The 22,629-nt window shown below is 37.0% G+C and overlaps 1 protein-coding gene and 1 pseudogene across 1 annotated transcript; both read left to right on the top strand.

Annotated features, from left to right (window-relative positions):
* Positions 1-6: 6 nt before the first annotated feature.
* LOC119511404 (zinc finger protein 596-like) lies at positions 7-17,931 on the top strand. Its single transcript, XM_037805793.1, has 6 exons — positions 7-656; positions 2,774-2,900; positions 3,636-3,725; positions 4,260-4,342; positions 4,778-5,474; positions 17,873-17,931. Exons 1-6 carry the CDS (start codon positions 645-647, stop codon positions 17,929-17,931), a joined length of 1,068 nt encoding a protein of 355 aa, XP_037661721.1. The 5' UTR covers positions 7-644.
* A 331-nt stretch (positions 17,932-18,262) lies between these two features.
* Positions 18,263-19,132, top strand: LOC119511405 (annotated as a pseudogene).
* Positions 19,133-22,629: the final 3,497 nt, after the last annotated feature.

Here is a 22,629-nt window from a genome sequence, read left to right on the forward strand (position 1 = left end):
GCAGCTCCCATGATGACACTATTTTGATTTGGGATTCCTTAAATGTGCCTACCAGTGCCCAGAATGAGATGCACTCTCCCTACAAAACATACACTTTCACCTCCAGATAACAGTCTGCACTTTTACCCACTTCAGGGATTCCTAGTCTGGAACTACTGGCTACATGGCTACCAAATGCCTAAGGGAGTTCATTCACAGTTGAGTTAAGAAGCTGTAATTGGTTCTAGATCCTGGGTAGATGCAAAGCAGCCTAATTCTTCAAGTAAGATACCTATTTTTGAATCATGGAGAGATTGAAAGGCTTTGAGCACCGTGGGATAATTAACACATGAAACAATGATTTTCATGTAATTATTTATAAGATATCTGTAGTCACATTTTGATTATTAGCAACATAATCCATAGCCTTCTTACATATGAGTTTAGGAGATGAAGGGCTTCCCCTGTTTCTCTTAGAGTAGACTACATGTTTCTCTTGGTTGAACTGGGGGAGTAGTATTTCCAGGTGAAGGATTGGGTATATGTGATAGGACAAGTTTTGATTCTCATGGCTTCTTGCTCCATCCTCAGCTTGGATGCTTAGTGCTTGGACTGTCTGAGAGTGAAAACCCAGAGGAAGAAAATTGGTGGCAGAACTACTGACAATGAGACCAGTGGTGAGTAGGGAATTGCTATTTCTACTGAAATTTAACCTTTCCAAGATATGCAGATTTCCCATACTGGTCTGGCACATTCTAAATACAGTCATGGGATACTCACATATTTGAGGTCCACTTGTGTATACACAGGACTCTGCTATAATTATGGTGGGTGAGAGAGTGGGTAAGAAATAATCTTCTCTCCCCCATTTACACTAATTTGTCCAGCCTCTATAAAAGCTGTGTATTCACAGAAGAGGTATGAGAGGATTTATTTTCTTCATGCATCCTATGGCCTCAGTGTGGAAGTAATTCATTCACTATTTTAGTTGTAGTGCTGTGCTTAGGATTGTGGTGAAAATAAGGGATAGAGATGAGAAATTGCACAACTTAGTCCAATAGGGAGGCAGATGGTTCATCAGGTGAGCTCAATGAGTCCAGTGTTATGAATGCTGGGGTCATGACTATGCCATGTTCAGGAGACCACAAGAAAGGTGACAGTAAAATCAATGAAAAGGAAAGTATTTTGTTCAATACTTCATATTTTCACATTTTGAAAAGGTGTTTGAAATTCTCATTACCATCTTGTCACCAGTTAAACATTCTCTCTCTTTAAAAAAAAAAAAAAACATGTGTACAACTTTGTAAGTGGAAGCACTGAACAGGTAATATTGTTTCCTTATTTTAAGCTGTGCACACAGAAGAGGTATTGTATGTATTGTAAAATTTTAGGACCAGTGAAAATATTTGAAGAAATATCAAGAGAGCAGAACAAATAACAGGTCTATTTGTCACTGAACAGAATCAAGATGAGTGTACAAGAGACACAATGTAAGCTCCAATTTGGAGGTCCAGGTGATTATTGAGTATGGGAGGACTTCTACCATAGGAAGAGTCACCCTAGGACTGTCCTTTTTAGTATAGTGGTCTCAGGGGGCCCTGGTTTTTCCTACTAAACAGCTTGCCCTCATATCTCAATAAAAACCTGAGTTTTTTAGAGGTGGAAGGGGAATAATACTCTCCTGAAGTTCTGTATAAAGACTGTACACTTCTTCAGAATCATCTACTTTGCTTCAGTTGTATCTTCCATTTTAATGAATAATAGATTTATCACTTTTACTTAACAAGTGTTGGTTACATAGGAATCATCAGCTCATTGGATTTTTCCAAACTTGTTACATTTTGTTAAACCATTTCCTAGACAGGGAAACTGAGGTCATTTATTGCAGATGCCTCAAATTGGTGAAGTTGGATTTTAAATTTATATCTGAGTGCACATCAGGTATTACATAATTAAGGAGTGCAAGAATAATATATGAAAAAGTAGTTCATTACTCCAAGACCCTAGGGAGAGAGGGTTGCCATGTGGAACCAGTGAGAAACATGTACAGCCCTGATTCTGTGTGGGCAGCACACAGCTGAGCAAAAGGGACCCTTGGTATTGTGCTTTTAATATGGACCAAAAGTATAAGTTAGTACATTTTCCACAGGAGTCAGTGATTAGTTTAAAGCAAAAACCTGTGAAAAGGGAAGGATACTAAGGGACCCAGGTTTGTGGTGATCATTACCTTACAATTTGAGACCATTTGTGTATTCTGGGTGAAGCATGTCAGTGATGAGGCAGATGACAAAAGATTTAGGTTTGAAACCTGAGGAGTTATGTCTGCAGAGATGGAAAATTCTTAGCTAGCCCAAAGGTCAGTGTTGAGGCAAGTGTCTTGGCCAAAATAAGATGGATTCTGAGGCATAACACAAAGTATCCCTTATGATGCATCTGTGGATTTAGTTGAATTTGATGAAAGAGATTTAGTTATGAATTCCCAAGAGAAAATTTTATGATCACCATCTGGAAGTTATTATCAGAATTTTTGGGAAATTTTCAGGTTATATCATTCCACCTGTTATGCAATATTGCTATATGGTGAATTTTTATGTATTCAGAGTGTATACATCTCTGTGAGTGTATCTGATAGATGCTGGGTTAGCAGTAAGAATGATCCAACTGGAATCCCAAGCACAGTTTGAGCATTTTGTACACAACCACCACCCTTCCTCAGGGCTCTCATTTCATCCAATATACTCTGGATATTGGCAGGGATGGCATTGACTGAACCAAAATGCCTATGCCATTTTAGGAATCAGTGACCTTCAATGATGTAGCTATCAACTTTACCAAGGAAGAGTGGTCCATGCTGGACATGAACCAGAGAAAGATGTTCAGAGATGTTATGCTGGAAAATATCAATCATCTGGTGTTCATAGGTGAGTTTCTCAAAATATTCTATCTATATACAGCTATCTATCTATTCATGCAGCCATCCATCTGTTTAATCCAGCACCAAGTTGTTCAAGTATCTAGACAATGGTCCCATGTGCCACACTGATCTCTACTCTGATTCTTTCATAACTCTTATGGGTACTTAAAAGAAACTTTGTGTTTTTGTTTATTCCTTATGTCTTATATGTCCCACCAGTGGCATCTGATTTTCCACTCTAAAATGTCAGGTCTTTCTTGCTTCTCAATCTCCAATAATAACAATGTGAGAATGCAATGAATTTTATTCTATGGAAAAAATAAATATTCTCTAGATAATTATTATCAACTAGGGACTGTAGTGAAGTTTTAGCACACAGAAGGCATACTATTTTCTACATAGAACATAGATTGTTTTTGTTGAGTTTATGTTTATTGAATGCTTTTATAAAATATACTTCAACCATTTTGGAGTCATAATTTCTTCTGGTATGAAAATATTGAGGATACTGTAGTCTATGAATTTAGACATGGGTGTCAATATATCCTTAGTGTTTTTGACTGAAGGGCAAGAATCATCATTTGCAGGAAAAGGATTTTCAATATACTGTATTTTAATTATACTTCCTTATGCTTTTCATAAGAGCTTACCTACCATTCCTCATAGTCTGCCCTGGACTTGATGATCATGAACTTATATCACTATAGATCTCAAAATCTGTGGTTTTGTTTCTCATAAATAGGGTATCAGGTCTGCATATCAGAAGTGCTTTCACACTCAGAACAAGGAGAACTGTGGAGAAGATTAAGATTTCTCCAAGTACAGAGTCCAGGTGAGTTCTAAGACTCTGTGCTTCTCTATGAGGAGGGGAATTGTCACTGAATGAGCAGGTCCTTAGAAGTATCAACAAAAGATTTCCTGAACTGAATGATATTCTCTGAAATGTAGGCTATGAATTAGGGGGAAAATCTCCTCAAATGTGTAATTTTTCCATATATGTATCAATTTCTATTCAAGAATCCATCCATGATTGTCTTTCAATTAGGGAAAGGATATTGGTGTACTTACAGGAGTTAAACTTTCACATAATGGCCTGTGTTCTGGTCCTACTCTTTGAGGATTTTCCCTCTCTTTACCACTGAATATACCATCTTCTTATCTTCTTATTTTCCCTTACTTTAATGCTGAAAATATTTTATTTGTCAAATTTCCAGAAAAGTGTTTCTACCTCCTAAAGTACACCTTAATTTTACATTGTTATCCAATCTAAATGACAATATTTGAAAAACAATCATATGATAATTGAGAATTTTTGAATATTCCATTCTGCTTATGCCACTCTATAATGCTTTTAAAATTGTTCCAGGCAGGGAAACCGACCATAAAAAAGAAGAAATGATAACCATGCAACATATCCCTAAGAAGGACACATCTACCAACCAGACAAAGGTAAGTTTCATGATTGTGAGCATTTGTCCCACAATTAGAGAGATAGGATTTAATAATTTAGGAGGTCATAACAATCACCTGAGTAATTGTAGATGGTATTATTCACTCATCACAATTTGTGGATAGTTTCAGTTAAGCAAAAAATTAACCTGAGCTCAAAACCATAACCTGAAGTTTTATAAAAGGAAAATTGCATAAAAATGGTTCATATACCTATTCTTTGAAACATAATGAAGTTTTCAAAATCAATTAGATAGCTCTGCAGTTGAGATGATACAAAAGAGAAAATCTGTTCATACAAGAATGTAGTATCCCATGTATATGGAACTATTATAATGAATTATAACTGGAGACTGTAAATGATTAGACTAGAGAGTTATGTTAATAAATATATGTGGCTACATCATTAACAGTCTCTCTTGTCATTTATACCAGCAGATTTCTCACACTGAAGAGGATCCCCTTGAAAGTAATGATATGGGAGAATGTGTCACTCACTCCACAATGACTGACATGGGAAAGAAACCCAATATAAGCAAACAGTTTCAAAGAGTTCTCAATTATTATTCATTCATTGGTCAAAATAAGAAAATGCAAACTGAATGTAAGTCATATAAGTGTCATCTATGTGGAAAAGTCTTCAGAAGTAGTTCTGGCCTTAGACAACTTGAGAAAATACACACTGGAGAAAAGCCATGTGGCTACCATCTATGTGGGAAAGACTTCACTGGTAGTTCTACCCTCAGACAACATGAAAGAATTCACACTGTGGAGGATCCATATATCTGCCATCTATGTGGGAATTCCTTAAGTCAAAGTTTTAACCTTAGGCTGCATGAAAGAATTCGCAATGTGGAGAAACTATATGCTTGCCATATATGTGGGAAAGATTTCACGAATAGTACCACCCTCAGACAATGTGAGAGAACTCATACTGAAGTAAAAGCATATGTCTGCCATGTATGTGGGAAAGACTTCACTAATAGTTCTACACTCAGACAGCATAAGAGAATTCACACTGGGGAGAAACCATATGTCTGCAGTATGTGTGGGAAATCCTTCAGTCATTGTGGTACCCTTAGGCGACATGAAAGAATTCACACTGGGGAGAAACCATATGTTTGCAGTATGTGTGGGAAATCCTTCAGACATTGTGGTACCCTTAGGCAACATAAAAGAATACACACTGGAGAGAAACCTAATATCTGCAATATATGTGGGAAATCCTTCCGTCTATATAGTAACCTTAGGCAACATGAAAGAATTCACACTGGGGAGAAACCCAATGCATGCAATATATGTGGGAAATCCTTCAGTCGTTGTGGTACCCTTAGGCAACATGAAAAAATACACACTGGAGAGAAACCCAATATCTGCAATATATGTGGAAAATCCTTCAGTCATCGTGGCCACCTTAGGCGACATGAAAGAATTCACACTGGAGAGAAACCATATGTCTGCAGTATGTGTGGGAAATCCTTCAATTGTTGTGGTACCCTTAGGCAACATGAAAGAATTCACACTGGGGAAAAACCATATGTTTGCAATATGTGTGGGAAATCCTTCAATCATTGTGGTACCCTTAGGCAACATAAAAGAATACACACTGGAGAGAAACCCAATATCTGCAACATATGTGGGAAATCCTTCAGTCGATGTAGTAGTCTTAGGCGACATGAAAGATTTCACACTGCAGAGCAACCACATGTCTGCCATCTATGCGGGAAATCCTTCTATGTACATGATAAACTTAGGCAACATGAGAAAACTCACACTGGGGAGAAACCATAAGTTGGCCATCTATGTGGTAAATCTTTCCATCTACATGGAAAACTTAGGCAACATGAGAGAACTCCCACTGAGGAGAAACTATAAGTCTGCCATCTATGTGGGAAATCTTTCCATTTATGTGGTAAACCTAGGTTACATGAAAGGACTCACAGTGAGAAGAAACTATACACCTGCCAAGTATGTGGGAAATGCTTCACTTATAGTCTCAGATGACATAGGGTAATTAACACTGGGCAGAAAACATTTTTCCCATCTAAGTAGGAAAACCTTTAGACGACATTCTGCTATTGGACATCAGAGAACTCATTAAGTATGTTTTGCTTATGGAAGAGCCTTCAGCCACAGTTCTACCATTTAAAATAAAAGAATTCACACAGGAGTGTAATAAATATCTTTCAATGTAATAAATGGGTAAATGCTTTTATTCACAATATATCTTTAAAGAACATGATTTTACTATTTTAGGATGAACTAAAAATCTGTAATTACCTATAATAAGTTTCAGCTTAGCTCCATCCTTCAGTATACAAGTATAGCTCAGAGTAGGAATAACTCCTAAACCATAAAAATGGGCAGAAATATCCTACTAGGAAGAGGATATTCTAGGAGAACAAGATCTAATATTTAATGGAGTGTCTACTCAATGAGAAAATGTGAGAAATTCTTTACGTAGAAAGCAATGTGTAGAATACATGTGAAGTTTCACATTGTATAATAAAGTCTATGTATATATAGAATGAAGAAAGGTCTTTGGTGTTTTCAATTTACCCATCAGTGTTAAATTTCTCATACTGAGGAAATGTCAACACTAAAATCAAGGTGAAAAGGTGTTCAGCTGGAGTCCACACCAGGAATATCAGACTGGGAAAAATAACTATCAAGAATGCGTTACAACAAAATTCAGACATGAATTCAGAGTTTTCCCTTTTGACATGTTAATGAAAAATAAATTAAAATGTGGGATTGTGAAGTGATCTGGAACTGCTGAATGCAGACTTTTGTAATGAGTTGTAGGCAGGGAAATCAGAGTTCTTTTCAACAGAGTAGCACATGCACATATTTATGAGGTAAAAAACGGCTGAAAATTCTAAATTTCAACTTCTGTTTTTTCATACAACTCTAAACATAATTATGATGACTAGGTTAAATCACAAAATATCTTTAAATGTTAATTGACAAATGTACAACCAAAGATGATCTGTCATAATTCTTATATACTGTTAACAAGTATGTACAGAGCAATAATGAGCAGAACATAGATAAATAAACAGATAACTTGGGAGTCATTTCTGGTAATACAGACATTTTCCCTTTTAAATGTTTTTATTGGTCTTTCAACTTAAAATGGAAGAAAAATTAAATCTTAGAATAATAAGATTGTAAGTCCTGGGGTATTTGGGGACATGGGAATGGAAAATCCCCACAATCCTGATCAGGCATTTGCTCATGCCATGCATTAAAAATGTGTTGCCATTATCTCTCCAGGAGGGTGACTCAGGCAGTGGCAATGATGGGACAATTCCTAAGGGGACTGAGATGATGGGTGTTTGGGCAATTCTGGGCATGATTTGCCCCATGACATTTCCCAGCCATGGGCTCTGTTCTGGTTTGCCAATGCTGCCAGAATGCAAAGTACCAGAAATGGATTGACTCTTATAAAGTGGGTTTATTTGGTTAGAAGGTTACTGTCTTAAGGCCATAATCATGTCCAAGCTAAGGCATCAACAATAGGGTACCTTCACTGAAGGATGGCTAATGCCATCCCAGAAATCTGTTAGGTTGGAAGGCATGTGGCTGGCATCTGTTGCTCCCAGGTTGTGTTTCAGAGTGGTTTTCTCCAGATATCAACATCAGCTTTCAAAAGCTGTCTTTAAAATGTGTGTAAGCTGGAGCAGAAAGCTCCTGTATGAGCTCTGATAAAGGGCTCTAGCAAACTAATCAAGACCCATACTGCATGGGCGTGGCCACATCTCCATGGAAATTGTCTAATCATTTATCATCCACAGTTGGGTGGTTCACATATCATTGGAAACAATCTAATCCAAAGCTTCCAACCTCATCAACACTAATATAGCCACCCCTAGAAGATTGCATCAAAGACATGGCATTTTTGGTGACATAACACATTGAAACCAGCACAGGCTCCAAGAGTAACTCCATATCTCTGAACTCCAGAGATAAACAGGGCTGCACCAGACACCAAGAGCTGCACCCATGATGGTGGTCAACTGGGTTTTGAGAAACACCAGTCTAAGCATGTTGCACATATGCAGTGGCTGTTGTGGCTGCCACCTAGGCAGTCCCTGCAATCCCCTCAGCAGCATGTAATGCTCCTGCAGGGAGTGATTCTTGCTCTTTCTGTGCCTGGAAAACAGAAGGAGCTTGTGCACATCAGTCACCCAGAGTGAAACCAGCATTTCCACCTGTCTGCTGCTTGAAGTCTGATCACCAGTTCACCAGTATGGCTTTGAAGAGACTGTGGCTAGAAATATGGATGCTAAAGATAGCTCTGATGTGGCCTTGAACAGAAATGTTGAATGGAAGAAAGTCTGTACTTGATTTAAAGGGGCAGAGAGTTTTGTGAAATGAGTCATGCTTTTGGATGGAAGGCAGAATTTGAACATGGTGAGCTTGGATTATTAGCTGAAGAGATTTCAAAACTAAGAGTTGAAAAGGCAGCCTGACTAATGCTTGCAGCTTATAGTAAAATACGAGAGGAAAGGGATATGCTAAGAATTGAAGCCTTGGGTATAAAGTAACAAGAAATCAATGGACTGCAAATCTCTGGGCTACCAGAAAGTGATACCCCAGAGGACAGTGCCCCATGTGAGGATTTAATCATACTTGGAAACTGACTGCCATTTCAGTAGAAGCCAGGATTGGAGATGGTGTTATCAAGAAAGGATTTGTGGAAAGTCTGATTTTCTGATTGTTTTGACCTCTATATGCTTGTGCCAAGCCAACAATCATTTGCAATATCTGTATAAATGGAATCACTGCTAGTTTGGGCTGGAGGGAATGGATCAGAAAAAAATTGGAGGAAAAATTCCTTCAAAGACAGAACCATGGAAACTGAGATCTGGAGTCAAGAAATCTCTGGGAAGGAGAAAAGAACAACTGAAGCATATGGAAATAGTGAGTTTGCCCTGGAGTCAGAGTGTGGCCTTCTGCCTCAATGCTCAGGAAGAGTGCTGCTGCCTGAGGCCTCAGAGAGATTCGAGCACACTTCCTGGTGATTGTGGTGAGCCTGTTTAAAGAGGGTTGAGCCTGTTCCCTGGAGATAGGAGAGAGTTAGGTGCCACCTTGGTGCTTGTGGTGGGTAGGGCTGAGAAGGATGTCATTTCTCCAGTGCATGGATATGTTGGAGCTCTCACCCTAGCATTTGGAGGAAAAAGAGCTGCCATATAAGACTTTGGAAATTGGACTCCACTCACAAGCCCCAAGGATAAAACATCATTTGATAAATGACTGTCAGACTTTGAAGTCTAATGATGCATGCTCTGTGTGTTTTAGGAACTGTTTTGGTACTGTGAACCCTGTTTTCCATTCAGTTTCTCCTTAGACAATGGGAATGTTTATCCTATGACAGTCCCTCCTTTATATATTGGAAGCAGATAACTAATTATAGGTTTCACAGGTCCACATCCAGAGAGGAAAGAAATTTGTTTTAGGACAAAACCACATCTGTGACTGATTTTGATGGGGTCTTGTACTTACCTATTGTTACTTAATGGATTTCAGCTTTTGTGATATTGTGATGGGATGAATGTATTTTGTATGTGGAAATAATAGGTCTTTTGGAAATCAAGGGGTGTAATGTGCCAGTTTAGGTATATTTTGTCCCCTCAAAAGCCATGTCCTTTAATGCAACTTTCTGCGGTCAGATGTATTAGTGTTGGTGAGGTTGGAAACTTTTGATTGTGTTTCCATGGAGATATGACTCATTCAACTGATTAAATATTTTCCATGGATATATAGACCCTGCCATTCAAGGCTGGTCTAGATTTAATCTCTGGCATCCTAGAAAAGAACTCACAAATAGAATGAACTCAGAGCAGCAGAGAGGGATATTTTGGAGGGAAGATAAGAGCTGACACTGACACTTAGAGATATTTGGAGATGCAGACAGATGGATATTTAGCTACTAGATGAAGCCCAGAGCTTTCCCTGGGATATGCTAACACAGAACCCTCAGGTGCTTAGAGAGAAATGTCCTGGTAGAAAAAACCAAGGATATACAGGAGCTGAGAGAGAAGCTAGAACAGAACCTGGGATCAAAAGTTGCCAGTCACATGCCTTCCCAGATAATGGAGGTTTTCTGGAAGCCATCAGCCATCTTTCATCAACTGTTAATGTCTTAATTTGCACACTTTTAATGTCTTTAGGACTGTAACTTTGTAACAAAAGAAAACCACACTTATAAAAGACAATCCATTTCTGGTATTTTGCATACTGGCAGCATTAGCAATCCAGAACAAGAAAGTAAGATGAATCTCACAATATATTTTTTAAAAATTGCCCTTGTTGATCTCATATATAAAGTATACCTTTCTGGCATCTCTTAACACTTCAGTCATAGTGCTTTTTATGAAAGATTCTTTATTACTTTAAATTGATTGAACTTGAGTATCTCTTATATCTCCACCATTTTACTGTAAAATACTTTAAGTTCAGTTAATGTGTTATTGAACTAAGACCAAGCTAGATGCAGTATATGGCATATATGAAATCCAGAGAAAAAGACTCCTAGAAATGTCTCCAAACCATTAATTTAACATTTTAAAATTATTTCAAAATTAAGGTCTCTGTACATATTATAAAAATTCTAAAAATTTGATGCTTTGGGGGAGTTTACTTGACTGAGTTATTTCTGCATTATACTTTGTACTATGTATATTTTTTAATTTTTACTCATTTTATTACTATCAATATATGTTTCTATATGTGGAAGTTAAAAGTAGCTATGTTTGATAACCTTATCTGAAAATGTGATGGACTGATCTATTGATTAGATGATTCATGCATTCATTAATTTCACCATAGTGTACATTTTCAGGCCTATAAAATAAGAATAACAGCTGCTGTCATCTTTCCTTTCTACTTATGAAGTTTGATATTATTTGTGGGAATCAGTAATTATTTAATAACATTGTGAAGTTGAAAAAGACAAAATGTATTGAGTCTTCTGTGTTGTGTAAAACATTACATTTTACCATACAAGCTGAACATAATTCAGAATGTGAATAAGCTGAGACAGTAAAAGATTGTCACCTCATTTCCTGGGATTCCTGACACCTTTCTTCCAGGATCTCCACCCTTAGAATCCCCCATGACCCCAGTAAAAGATTATTCACCCCAGAAAAATATGCTTGGACAGAAATGAAGTCCACAAATTTAATAATTGGTGTCCCAGAAGGAGAAGAGAAAAGTAAAGTGCTAGGAGGAGTATTTGAGGATAAAATTGGGAACTCTTCCCACCTTACAAAGACATAAATATACAAAGAAGAAGCCTAACAAACTCCAAATAGATTAAATCCAAATAGAACCACTCTGAGACATATACTAATCGATTGTCAAATGTTGAAGAGAGGGAGAAAGTCCTGAAATCTAGACATAAGTGATTCACCACATAAAAGGGAAACCATGTAAAACTAAGTACTGCTACTGAACAGGTACCATGGAGGTGAGAAGGCAGAGTTATGACATATTTAAAATTCTGAAAGATCAGAAATTGCCAGCAAAGAATACATTACCCAGCAAAGCTGTACTTTAAAAGTGAGTGAGAGTTTAAAATTTTCACAGACAAACGCAGGCTGAGAGAATATGTTGTCAAGAGACCTGCCCTGTAAGAAATATTAAATGGAGTTCTGCCCATGGAGAAAAAAGTCAGAAGAGAGAGATCTGGAGAAAGGTACACAACATAAGAGTATTAGAAAACATAACTTAAAGGAAAAAAGAGAGAGGAGGGAAAAACAGAACTAAAACAAAAAAGGATAATGTGGTTAGTTCAAGAACAGTCTTCACAGTAATGAATTTGAAGGGGAATGGATTAAAGTCTCCAATTAAAAGATATAGACTGACTAAATGGATTGAAAAGTATGATCCATTGATGTGCTGTTTACAAGAGATTCATCTTAGACCTAGTGGCACAAAGAGATTGAAAGTGAAAGGATAGAAAAAATATTCCACAGACATTGTAACCAAAGAAAACAGGGGTAGCCATAGATATATCAGATGAAATAGGTTTTAAATGCAAAATAAATACGATGAATTACACTTAATATGTATTTATATATATATAAAGAAATATATGATTGCATTCAAAATAACAGTATATAAATTTTCTCTAGTGCTCATGGAATGTTCTCCAGGAAAGAGCAAATGTTGGGGCACAAAACAAGTCTCAATTTAAAATGACTGAAATAATTCAAACCAAATTCTCTTACCATAATGAAATGCAGCTTGAAATCAATAACCACCATAGAACAAGAACTTTCAATAATATATAGAGATGAGGTGTAAATCTCCCATGCAACATGGGTCATGACTCCTAGGGATAAGTCTGTATCTGACAAAAGAGATTAAACATATAATGAAAACACTGGATATACATAAGGTAGAAATTGAAAGTTCAAAACAACTGGCAGAATCTATGGAAGTGACAGGCACAACACAAGAGATGAAAGACACAATGGAGACATATAAAAACAGATCTCAAGAGGCAGAAGAAAACATTCAGGAACTGGAGAACCAGAGACCTGAAAGCCTACACACCAAAGAAGAGATAAAGAAAAGAATGGAAAAATATAAGCAACATCTCTGGAAATTGAATGACAGCACAAAATGCAGGAATATGCATGTCATGGGTGTCCCAGAAGAAGAAGAGAAGGGAACAGGGGCAGAAGTAATAACAGAGGAAATAATGAAAATTTTCCATCTTTTATGAAAGACAAAATTATGGATCCATGAAGCACATTGTACCCCAAACAGAATAGATCTGAATAGGCCTAGGTCAAGGCACGTAATAATCACATTATAAAATGCTAAAGATAAAGAGAGAATCCTGAAAACACTAAGAGAAAAGCAATACATCACATACAAAGGAAGCTTGATAAGACTGTGGATTTCTCAATAGCAACCATGGAGGCAAGAAGGAAGTGGAGTGATATATTTAAGATACTGAAAGAGAAATACTACCAAGCAAGAATCCTGTATCTGGAAAAACTGTCCTTCAAATATGAGGTATCATGGGGTTGAAAAAGCTTTCTTGACCCAAAAGAGGAAGATAAGTTAAACAAAGTAAAGTTTCCAGGGCTGAAAAATATCAAATGGTGTCAAGAGGTCATACTGGGGATTATTCTTACACTATTATAAAGTTATGCCTTTATAGTTTTTAGTGTATTAGAATAGCTAGAGGGAAAAACCTGAAACTGTTGAACTACAACCCAGTAGCCTTGTTTCTTGAAGAAAATTGTATAACTTTATAGCTTATATAGTGTGATTTTGTGATTGTAGGAATTCTTGTGGCTCACACTCCCTTTATAGACTGTATGGACAGATGAGTAGAAAAAATGGGAACAAAAAGTAAATGAATAATAGGTGAGTATGGGGGAAATGGGTTGTTTTGGATGTTCTTCTTACTGTTATTTTTATTCTTACTTTTATATTTGCTATTTTGGGAAGGGAGAAAACAAATGACAAGTTGATAGGTGCTGCAAAAGCATTTGACAAAATTCAGCATCACTTTTTGATAAAAAACTATTCAAAATGTCAGAATTGAAGAAAACTTCTTCAAGTTGATAAAGGGCATATGTGAAAAACCCAAAGGCAACCTGGTCCTCAATGGTGAGAGAATGAAATCATTCCCTTAAGTTTGGGAATGAGATAAGGATGTACAATGTCACCACTACAAATCAACATTCTGCTAGAAGTTCCAGCCAGAACAATCCGGCAAGTAAAAGAAATAGATGCATCCAAATTGGAGAGGAGGATGTACAACTTTCATTAATTTTAGATGATATGAATGTATATTTGGAGAATTCTGAGAAATTGACAACATAGATTCTTGAGCTAATAAATTCAGCAAAATGTGAGGGATACAAGATTAATGTGCAAAAATCATTAATGTTCCTTTATACTAGTAATGATCTAACTGAACAATCAAAAAAATTCCATTCATAGAAAATTCAAGTACATAGGAAGAAACTTAACCAAAGATGTAAAGAACCTCTACACAGAAAATTACAAAACTTTATTAAAAGAGATCAAAGAGGGCCTATATAGCTGGGAAGATATCCCATGTTCATGAATAGGAAGGCTAAACATCATTAAGATGTCAATTCTATGCAAATTAATTTTCTGATTCAGTGCAGTCCAATAAAAATTCAAATGACCTACTTTGCAGACTTAGAAAACTAGTTATCAAATTTATTTGGAAGAGAGAGGGAAACTGAATTGCAAAAAAAAAAAATTCTAAAAAGAAGAATGAAGTGGGAGGACGTATATTTCTTGACATGAAATCCACAGTAGTCAAAAAAGCATGGATCTGGCACAAAGATAGACATTGATAATGGAATAAAATCTTCAAATAAGAAATAGACACCTAGGTTTTTGGTCAACTGATTTTTGACAAGGCTCCCAAATCCATTGAACTGGGACAGAGTAGTCTCTTCCCCAAATAGTGCTGGGAGAACCGGATATATGTATCCAAAAGAATGAACAATAACCCCTACCTCACACTGTATACAATTAATTCAAGTTAGATCAAAGACCTAAATATAAGAGCCAGTACAACAAAACCCCTAGAAGATAATATAGGGAAATATCCTCAATACAATTATTATAAGAAGCAGCTAATTAGACCTTAAACTCAAAGCACAAGAAACAAACAAAAAAAAATACATAAATAGGAACTCCTCAAAATCAAAAGCTTGTGTGCTCAAAGGATTTTTTCAAAAAGGCAATGAGGCAGACAACTCAATGGGAGAAAAGTTTTGGTAACTATATATCTGATAGGAGACTGATATCCTGCATACATAAAGAAATCCTACAGCCCAACAACAAATGTACAAACATCCCAATTATGAAAGGAATAGTGATATGAAAATACATTTTTCCAAAGAGGAAACACAAACGGCTAAAATTCACATGAAAAAATAATCATTTTAATAGCAGTTAGGGAAATGCAAATCAAAACCACAGTGAGGTATCATCTCACATGAATAAGAATGGCAGCCATTAAACAAATGGAATTACAAAATGATAGGAAGGATATGGAAAAGTTGTAATTCTTATCCACTTCTTGTGGGAATGTATAATTTTACAAATGCTGTGGAAGACAGTTTGGCAGTTCCTCAGAACACTAAATGTTAGGTTACCCTATGATCCTTCAATTTCAGTACTCTGCATATACCTAGATCTGAAAGAAGTGACACAGACATTTTCACACTGATGTTTTAGTGATCTTTTCAGAATTGAGAAAAGATGGGAACAATACAAGTTTCTTCAACAAGTAAGTGGATAAATGAAAGGTTTATACATATGATGGAATATTATGCAGAAGTAAGAAGGAATTAAGTCCTGAAATATGTGACAAAATAGATGAAGCCTAACATAATGCTGACACAAAAGGAAAGACATTGCATATTATCACTAATATGAACTTTTTTGTATAATGTAAAATCAGTGTCTTAAAATGTAGAATATAGGGGACCCAGATATAGACAGAAGCTAGTTAAGGGGAATGATTACCTAATATATACAGACCTGTAAATGAGGTTGAACTTAAAGGAATGGGAAAGGACAGGGATGACAAAATCTCATTAATGGGATTAAAAGCATCAGTGCTGTATTGAAGGTGAACATCATTGAAAGGGGTTGTTTAATGCCATGTATCTCACAGATAAGCACTACAAATATAAATCAGTGATTGCATGATGTGCTTATAAGGTATGACACTGGTACAGAGTTAACAACATAGTTGTATATGGGGAAAACTAGTGATGACATACCATGTGCTATATTTAATAGGAATACCTTCCTAGAACCACAATAATACTAGGAATAAATAATTAGGGCATAATAAGAGCTTTGGAGTGTTTTGGGTTGTGATAATTTTTTAAAAGTGAGAGTGATGAACAACAAAGTGAAAATAATGTGAGACATTGCTTGTCTTGGACAGAATATGTTCTGTTTGAAAATAGTAACACCCCATTTAATAAGTCAAACCTTTAAATTGAGGCTTGCTGTTGTGAAACATGGCTGTGAAGTGAAGCCTAATTCCACCTATAATTATTTCTAACAGTCACTTCCAGAGAGCCTCTTTGGTTGCTTATGTGTGGGCTTTCTCTCTCTAAGACCAACTCTGCAAAGAAATTCATTACCCACCCTGCTACATGAGACATGACTCTCCAGGGGAGTGAATCTTCCTGGCAATGTGGGATATGACTCCCAGGAAGGAGCCTGACCCAGACATCAAGAGACTGAGAATGCCTTCTAGCCTAAATGGGGGAAAAGAAAGTTTACAGAATAAGGGTTCAGTGGCTAAGATATTTAAAATAGAGTCAAGAGTTTGTTCCTAGAGGTTACTATGGTGCAAGCATCATCTAAATATTTTAAATGGCCACAGTATGCCAAGCCCAAATCAACATTAGTCCCCAAAATTCTAATGAATACACAGGTCCCAATCTGAGACTCCAAAATTTCACTCGCTAGGTTTATTTCTCAGAAATTTAAATCCTCCAGAGTATTCCTATGCCAGATATGCCCCCACACCCAGAGGTAACAGCCTCTTCAAAAACATCAACCTGATGCACCCCCTTTGCCATATTATTGACACCCTTTTACAATATGAAAAAAATAGGGTTGTCAGTGCCCACATATCCCTGAAGACTAAAACAGTAGTCCAATGAGAGGGAGAGGTAGCAACAGAGAAGATAGGATTTAACAAAGGACCATGAATACTGGATCATATAAATATATTTTTTAGTTTCTAGTGTATTAGAACAGCTAGAAGGAAATAACTGAAATTGTAGAACAGTAGCACATACAATTCTTTGAAATTTGCTCTTTAAACTCCTGTTTAATCTTACTTTTAAAGTTATCATTTTCTAGTATATGTATTATATTTCACAATAAAAATGCAAAAAACAAAAACAAAAACAAAATCAGTTAGCCATAAAAAGTTGACTCAAGTATATGTTGTCTACAAGAGACTCACCTTAAATTTAAAGATAAAAGTAGGTTGAAAGTGAAAGGATAAAAAAGTATAACATGAAAATATTAGCTAAAAGAGATCCAGGGTAGTTATAGTAATATCATAAAAATTAGACCTTGGGTTCTTTGCCTGGGTAGTGCCATAATGCTGGTGTGACACTGGGAGCTCCAGGATCACCATGGATGTGGACCAGATGTGACCTTCTCCCTAAAATATCTCAATTTATTTAGAAGTATCAGTGCACACTTGAGGTTGCATTTTATGTAAAGGAATCACTGGTATGTGTGTACAAGAGCCAGAACCTCAGAAAAGTATGAAAGAAAGCAAACAAGTGGATGATGAAGACCATGAGACAATCTTTGTTGGGGTGGAACATGTAAATGAACATGCTGAGCTGATATTTTTGGACTCACTTCAAATTCAAAACCAGTTGTTTCAAACATTTTTAACAGAGTCACCCCAGGTCTAATTAAAGGAGAAAATAGTATGGTCACTTCTGATAAGGTACTTGTCATGCATTGCAGGCTATAAGTCCTCTGACCCTTACATCAAGAGTGGCCATCTTGCCAGTTTCTCAATCTGAATCAAGAGCAACAGGTAGTCCCATTATTATTGAGACTTTGTCTGAACCTGATTATAAAATTAATTCACCAGAAGTCATGCCTAATAACTTCAGAGCTATTTTCTCCTGTGAGTCCATTGCAGGAGCAGCACTTTCTGTAGGATGTAAAGATGAAAATCCTTGTATATCAAAGTTACTTTCCACTTCTGAAGTAAATATCATTAATCCCAAAAGGCCTAAATGCAGTGATGGACATTCTTTAGCTTTGTCCCCCTTGGGTATATCTCATACAAAAAAAATCAGCAAAATATACCCTCCAAAGGTTGTCATACCTTGTTAAATCATGTTCAGAATGGGGCACTTTTTACAATGTTTTGCAAAGAACAATTTCAAGCCTGTAAATCCAGTCAGGGAAAATGGAGGACTAGCAAAATAGATTTTTCAAATATAGCAGGTCAAGAAACTGCTGATTCCAAGAAAGGAAGTATGATTGTGTTACTTCATGTGTTTTACTATGAAGAACATAAAGAAAATGGGCAGACAGAACAGAAGACTGACACAAACCTTAAATGCCTAAGCTGCTTTAAAGTTCTAAAGATATTAATTGTATGAATCACATGAAGCAAAGGGGTTACAGCTGGGAAAGACACAGCACCTGCCAACATGGCCACTGGCAATTCCCCTCTCCTCTCCAGCTACAGTGCCATATTGAAAGTGTGCACACCCTCAGGAACCTTCCACTCTCTGTAAAATCTGTAAAATGTCATTTGAAACAGACCAGTTTCTCTTACAACACATGAAGGACAGTCACAAACTTGGTGAAAAACCTTACATTTGACAGTCTTGCACTTATAGATCATCAGCCTTTGATGATGTGGAAACACATTATAGAATATGCCATGAAATTCTAAAACTTTGCTTTGTCCTTTTTTTCTAAAACTTTAAAAAAAGACCTCACCATACATTTGTTATTGTAGAGGGCACTGAGAAAAGAATGTTCACCAGTGTTCCAAATGCTGTCTGCAGTTTTTAATTTTCAAGGAGAAACTGTAGCACAAGACCTAGTATCACCAAATGTTTAAGAAGCCTAAGCAACTGGAAGCATTGTCTTCTGAAGCAAAAGTTGATATTCAAGTGTCCCTGTGACCTCTTCAACCAGGATCAGTGGGAAGTAGCATCCATTACTGTGAGCATGTGTGACTTGGAACCATCACCCCTCTAAAAATAGAATTCAAAAACCCCTCAATAATTCTAGTGTTGGTAAATTTTCTAAAGCAGATATTTTAATCTAAATCAAATACCTCCACAGAAACAAAATGTTCAAACCATGTATTTGTCAATAGCACCAAAAAGAGTGACACAACTGGATCATTCATGAATTTCTTTTAATTCATAATGTACAATATGGTTTGTTTTGAAATATGAGATGTTACTTTAAAATATATTCATTAGCTTTCAAGTAATCATCTTGTTTAACTTATAAAAGGTGTGTGTGTGCAAGAGAGAAAGCAGGAGGTAAAAAAAAAAGAGAATACATTTTCAATATTTTGTTATTTATTCCAAGTTTGGAAGTTTATAGAATGTCTAAGGTTTTGAAGTACTTAATTTTATTTTCATCTTTTTCCATGCATTGAAAATTTCAATATTAAGTCTTTTCCAACAGAAATGGCTTTGTTATGGGATGAGACCTGATTGTTTTCTCTGCTGAACTCCCAATGACAGATGAAGAAATGTAAAATCCACAATAATGTGGAAATTAAAAACATACTCTTAACCAGTGAGTTAAAGAGTGTATTAGCTAGCATTCTCTAGGGAAACAGAAACAATAGGAGGTATCTGCAAATGTTAGGAGATTTTGTCAAAGTGTCTCACACAATTGTGTGGATGCACATGTCCAAATTCTAAGACAGGCTGCAGGCTGACAACTACAATGACAGTTTTCAATGAATTCCCCAGGAGAAGTTGGCTGGCTGAAGTAGAGATGAAAATTCTCCCTTCTGACAGCTGAAGACATCATTTCTCTTTTTGAAGCCTTTAACTGATTGAATGAAAATATCTCTGCTGAAGAGACCCTCCTTAGTTTGTTGGAAATATAATCAACCTAAATGCAATCAACTTGATTTAAGTCTATGAAATGTCCTCAAAGTAACAGGCTTGTGCTTGTTTGACAAGACCACGGTGACCAATACCTGAACAATCAAAGTCCACCCTTTGTCAACTATATGTTTCACCTTAAACCATACTTGATCTCCAAATAAAAAACAATAGACATATTTTTGCCTAATACTCAACTGTCCTGTGTACAACAGGGAATGCGCTATGTCTCTTCAGAGTACAGTGCACCTCCTTGGGTAATATACACTTTTAAACTTGGTATCCTACAATTCAAACACTATGAAATGAACAGTACAACTTGTGCCAGGTAAGGGGATAAGATAGAGAAGAAAACAAAGATATTTGGTTTATATACATATATGAATAGACTCATAACAAAACAAGGAAGAAATACTCATATCATTACAACTCATTTCTGTAACTGATCATGTTTGTGTTTTGTATTTATCGCTACCTTCTTCCACTACACATTCCATGTCCCTTTTACCCTCAGCAAGCACCTCAATAGGCTGTTGTTCTATGCCTGGTAGGATGAACCAAATCTTCATTCCTGAACTTTCTGGGCCAATGGTAGCCCTTCCTAGATTGGGTTTTTTCAGCTTTTCATTGATGTAATCACAGGGCATGGTGGTACTAAGAGATGTCCTAGGGGATCAACTGTATTCCAGGCAAACCCTTCTTTACCTCAATTATGTAGCTGCAGCAATATGTCTCCTTGAGAGTCAGGATCAATCACCCAATCCAGTACATCAATCCCCTTCTTTGCTTGATGATTCAGAGGCATAAGAAGCCCAAAGTGGGTATGTGGCCATCTTAACTTCTATTTCAATGGAATCATTGTGTTTCCTGGTGGAAGTCCTCCTCCTTTTGGAACTAAAACTTGTAGACCAGCAGAGCAGAAAGCAAAAGTTTTCTACTGGATCACTAGGGTTAATAATGAGTGATGCAACTCCCATTTTCACCCCTTGATTCCTGGACCCATGAATCCCAGTATGGGTGAGACAGCTCCTTGTATTGGATGTTTATTTAGAACATACACTAGCTTCCTGGAGATAATTTCCCCAGCCATGCAAGGTATTATCACCTAGTTTGTGTCATAATTGAGGCTTAATCATGATTATAAGGCTTAATCATTCTATCAATCCAGCTGTTTCAGGATGATGAGGAATGTTGTAGGACAAGAGAATTCCATGAGTGTATGCCCATTCCCACACTACATTTGCTATGAAGTGGGACCCTTGATCAGAAGCAATGCCAGGGTGGATAAGGCATTCTATAACACTAAGGATGGCAGTATTTTCAGAAGCATTGTGTGTAGGGAAGGCAAACCCACATCTGGAGTATGTGCCTATACCAGTTAGAAGATGCTGCTACACCTTCCATGATGGAAGTGATGCAGTGTAATCAACCTGTCAACAGGTAACAGGCTGTTCACCTTGGGGAATGGTACCATATTGGAGACTTAATGTGTATTTCCCTGCTGAAAGACTGGGAACTCAACAATGGCTGTTGTCAAGTCAACCTTGGTGAGTAGAAATCCATGTTGCTGATCCCATGCAAAAACATCATCCCTACCGCAATTATCATTTTTTTATGAACACATTGAACAGTGGCAGGATGGGCTGAGGAAAGAAGCTGACTGGTATCCATAAAATTCATCATCATATCCATTTGATTATTGAAATCTTCCTCAGCTGAAATCACCTTCTGGTGAGCATTCTTATGGGATGTAAATATCTTCATGTTTTTTTTTTTTTTTTTTTGCCCAATCATAAAGGTCTATCCAAAGACCTCTTTGTCATCTATTATCAATCATGTTCCTTCCAACTCCCTGACTATCTAGCCAAACCATTAGCAATAGCCCTTTAATCAGTATGCAAATGTACCTCTGGCCAGTTCTCCTTCTAAGAAAAATGAACCAGTTGCAGTGCTCAAGGTTCTGTCCACTGGGAGGATTGTCCTTCTGGGACATCCGAGAAAGTGGTTGCAGTGCTGTAGCTGTCCACTATCAGGTGATACCTGCATATCATGCAGAACCATCTATAAATCAGGTCCAAGTTTTCTACTCTTCAGTAAACTGCTTGTAATGAACTCTACAAGAGTCCATAGTTTTGAGGTGGGAAAGAAAAGACAATGTGACAGGAGTGGAGGCTATGGGCATATAGGTCATTTCTTCATTTCACTTACTTGTACCTTCAGGACCTGCTTGAGTCCTATCTTGAATACCACTTCCATTTTATGGTGAAGCACTTCTGTGCCTGCCCAACATTATAGCTTGGTTGTCAGACAACACCTAGCTCATGATAGGTAAATCTGGTCTCCTGGTAACTTGGTGCCCCATGGTTAAGCATTTAGTCTCTATTTAGGCAAAGTAACAGGCCAAAAGTAATCTGTAGAGGATAGCAAGGCTTTGCTCTAAATTCCTAAGGGCCTACATTGTGATTATCCTATAAGGCCCTGCCAAAGTCTTCAGACAGTGTCTCTACTTGCCACTGACACTTCCAACACAATTGGATGTGCTGGATCATATGAGTGAAGTGGCAGAGCAGCTTGCACAGCATCCTGGGCCAGTTGTAAATCCTCCTCTTGTTCCAGTTCCCACTC

The sequence above is a fragment of the Choloepus didactylus genome, chromosome 16 (genome assembly GCF_015220235.1).
Source record: "Choloepus didactylus isolate mChoDid1 chromosome 16, mChoDid1.pri, whole genome shotgun sequence".
NCBI classification, from domain to species: Eukaryota; Metazoa; Chordata; class Mammalia; order Pilosa; family Megalonychidae; genus Choloepus; species Choloepus didactylus.